The 2,621-nt window shown below is 60.8% G+C and overlaps 1 protein-coding gene across 1 annotated transcript; it reads right to left on the bottom strand.

The window, feature by feature from the left end:
• Positions 1 to 503: 503 nt before the first annotated feature.
• On the bottom strand, positions 504 to 2,379 carry LOC113209397 (trypsin-like). The gene is made up of 6 exons (XM_026426883.2): positions 2,223 to 2,379; positions 1,610 to 1,684; positions 1,362 to 1,525; positions 1,096 to 1,270; positions 806 to 957; positions 504 to 717 (listed from the first exon to the last, which is right to left on the bottom strand). Exons 1-6 carry the CDS (start codon positions 2,275 to 2,277, stop codon positions 553 to 555), a joined length of 786 nt encoding a protein of 261 aa, XP_026282668.1. The 5' UTR covers positions 2,278 to 2,379; the 3' UTR covers positions 504 to 552.
• Positions 2,380 to 2,621: the final 242 nt, after the last annotated feature.

Genomic DNA, 2,621 nt, shown 5'->3' with positions numbered 1-2,621 from the left:
GTGTTCTGTTCTTAACCACGTTTTTTTTTTACAAGTCGACCACCACACTATACCCGGCTGCCGTCCCGTTCCATACGCCGAAAGAGCCTGCCGTGCCCGCACGGTGCGCGCTCGTTCTCGTCCTCTCCCGGACGCCTCGTGGGTAGGCCACCCAATCAGCAGCCGTGCAGCGTCCGGTGCGAGCTCGCGCGGGTGCACAGTCAGGTCGTCAGTGCGGTATGGAAGGTCTGATTCTGATTCTGTGTCAACTTGTCTATATTTCCGCTTTCCGATAGCACGCAACAGTGGACCGGAGCCTCGTGCCTTATGGTGGGTAACACTGACAGGCTACGTTGGGGCTGTCTGGGCGAGGACTGGACAGCCTTCAATCGCCACCCCTTATTTCGTTCATACCCCTCCCTCCCTCCCCGTCCCATTCCTTCTCTGTCTCTGCCGAAAGGGGATAGAGTAGCGATCGCTTCTTAAACAGAAATATTTTTCACACACAAAAAAAAAACTAAAAATATTGCAGGTATTTTTTATTTATTTGACGCGCTGGCCTGCTCGGCCCCGTCACGGGTACATCTCGGTCAGCAGCCACTTGGTGTACTTGGCCACGTTGACGTACACGCTGCGCTGGTCGCACTTGTCGCTCTGCTTGTCCGCGCCGGTGGCGAGGCCAACCAGCCTGAACGCCCCCGTGTTGCGGTCGATGGCGAGCGGCGCGCCGTCGTCCCCCTGCGCAGGTCGGGGAGGTCGTGTTCAGCTACCAGCACATATGTTGCTGTACTTACTCGCACCCTGGCAGCCCTAGGGCCAGCCGTACCTTGCAGGCGTTGCCCTCGGCCGAGGTGCAGATCTCATCGTCCGCGACGGTGACGCCGTCAGCGGTGCACTGCTCCTTGGAGAACACTTTCACGTCGACGGCGTTCAATGCCTTCCGGTCCTTCCCCCAGCCCGCCAGGATGGCGCCGAGTCCTGCCACGCGCGCACCGCGAATAGGTCAGTAACGAAGGAGCGCGAAAAAGAAACAGCTGTGGCGTTATCTCGGATCGAGGCGATAGGGAGCCTACTGTTGGCACAGAGTCCTGTTGGCCAGGATGTCCGAGGCACTACCTGTACTGTCGGTGGCAAAAGATGGCAGGTTTGCGGGTTTGATCAAGGCGCCCAACACGACCGGTTCCTTCAGCTTCAGCAGCTTCAGAATCTTGTTGTTCGGCTCGACCACGCTCTTCTTGTCGTCAATTTCCACATCGACGCCGTCGCTTCCGTCGGCTCGTCCGACGACCACCTGCACGACACCATAGAGAATACGCGTCGGTGAGGGCGTCCTCGGCACCATCGCCGACTGCAGACGCGAGCGCCGGCGACCAAGTACTCACGAGCACGTGCTTTAGCAAAGACTCTGCCCAAGAAAGGTCCGGCGCGGCAGCCGCCGTGGTGAGCACCCAGTCAGTGGTCAGTAGAGCCCCCTCCCCCAGGTGCTCTTTGAAAAGATCTCCCGTTTTCACGGCTTTGATGATCTCAACAACGTACCTAAGTCGGCCTGAAATTGTTAAACGGGTGCTACTACAATTCCAGTGTCACAAAATTGGACGACAAAACGGAGACGGAGTAAAACATCTCTTACCATTGTTGGACAAAGTCCCACCCGAAATGTACGGCTGGATGTCCGACGACGGCGAGAGGCTCGCGGCGTGCGTCCCTGGAAGCACAGAGGAGAGCGCCATCGATCGAGAAGCGTTTTAACTACTACGTATACAGGGCGTCGCCTTTGCACCGTCTCGTACAGTTGTAGGCGGACCCGCGATTCCACGTTCTAGTGGGGAAATGAGCGGTCGTGGGGGTGATCCGCGACGTGTCACGTGACGCCGCGGCCGCGAGCTCGAAGTGTCACGCTGAGGGCGCGGCGTGATACATCACGGACCTCCTCCGCGATGGCGGGAGCTACTGTGAGAGACCGGGGTCGGGACGGGGCGAATGCGACGCCCGGTGACTGCGACGGCGTGACGGGTCCACGGTGCACGGTGCACGGGGCATGGGGTGGGTCCCAATAAGGGTTGTCTATCCACGCCGCACCTGTGACGTGTTACGCTCCCGGCATCAAGAGACTACAGAGATGGGACACTTTCTGTAGTCTTTTGCCGGAGTCTGCCATCTCTCGCGCTCAGTCCGCGACCGAGGTGCCCGCCGACCGAGTGCGACAGAGACAGACGACACGGTGCAATAACAGTCGCTCATACCGGCGAGGGCCGCGAGCACGAGAAGGACCGCGGCGATGGGGCGCTGGCGGTGCATGGTGCCACACTGAAGGGCCGGCCGCGCCGCCACCTCAGCCCCGACTATCTGATGATAATACACTGAGGAGCTGCCACCTCTCTTTGATTGCTGTCCGATACAACGCAGGCCGCCCGCCCCGAGGCCCGCCCGGGCGCCGCGACGCCCCGCGACCCATGACGCCCTGCCCTGCCCCGAAGCGCCCGACCAGCAAAAGATGTGTCGCTCACCACGCGTCGCCGGCGTCGAAGGCCCAGCGGAGCCTGTTGCCCATCTGTTGAGCCGGGCCGCGGAGACCGCCGTATCTCCAGTCCCACCCGTGTCAAGTTGCGTGGTACCGGCTTGTGCCGCGAGCGCTCGGCGGG

This window comes from Frankliniella occidentalis, unplaced genomic scaffold (assembly GCF_000697945.3).
Source record: "Frankliniella occidentalis isolate FOCC.00 unplaced genomic scaffold, Focc_3.1 Scaffold314, whole genome shotgun sequence".
In the NCBI taxonomy this organism is placed as follows: domain Eukaryota; kingdom Metazoa; phylum Arthropoda; class Insecta; order Thysanoptera; family Thripidae; genus Frankliniella; species Frankliniella occidentalis.
Note: the sequence above shows the minus strand (reverse complement) of the source record. Positions and strands in the feature narration are given on the sequence as shown.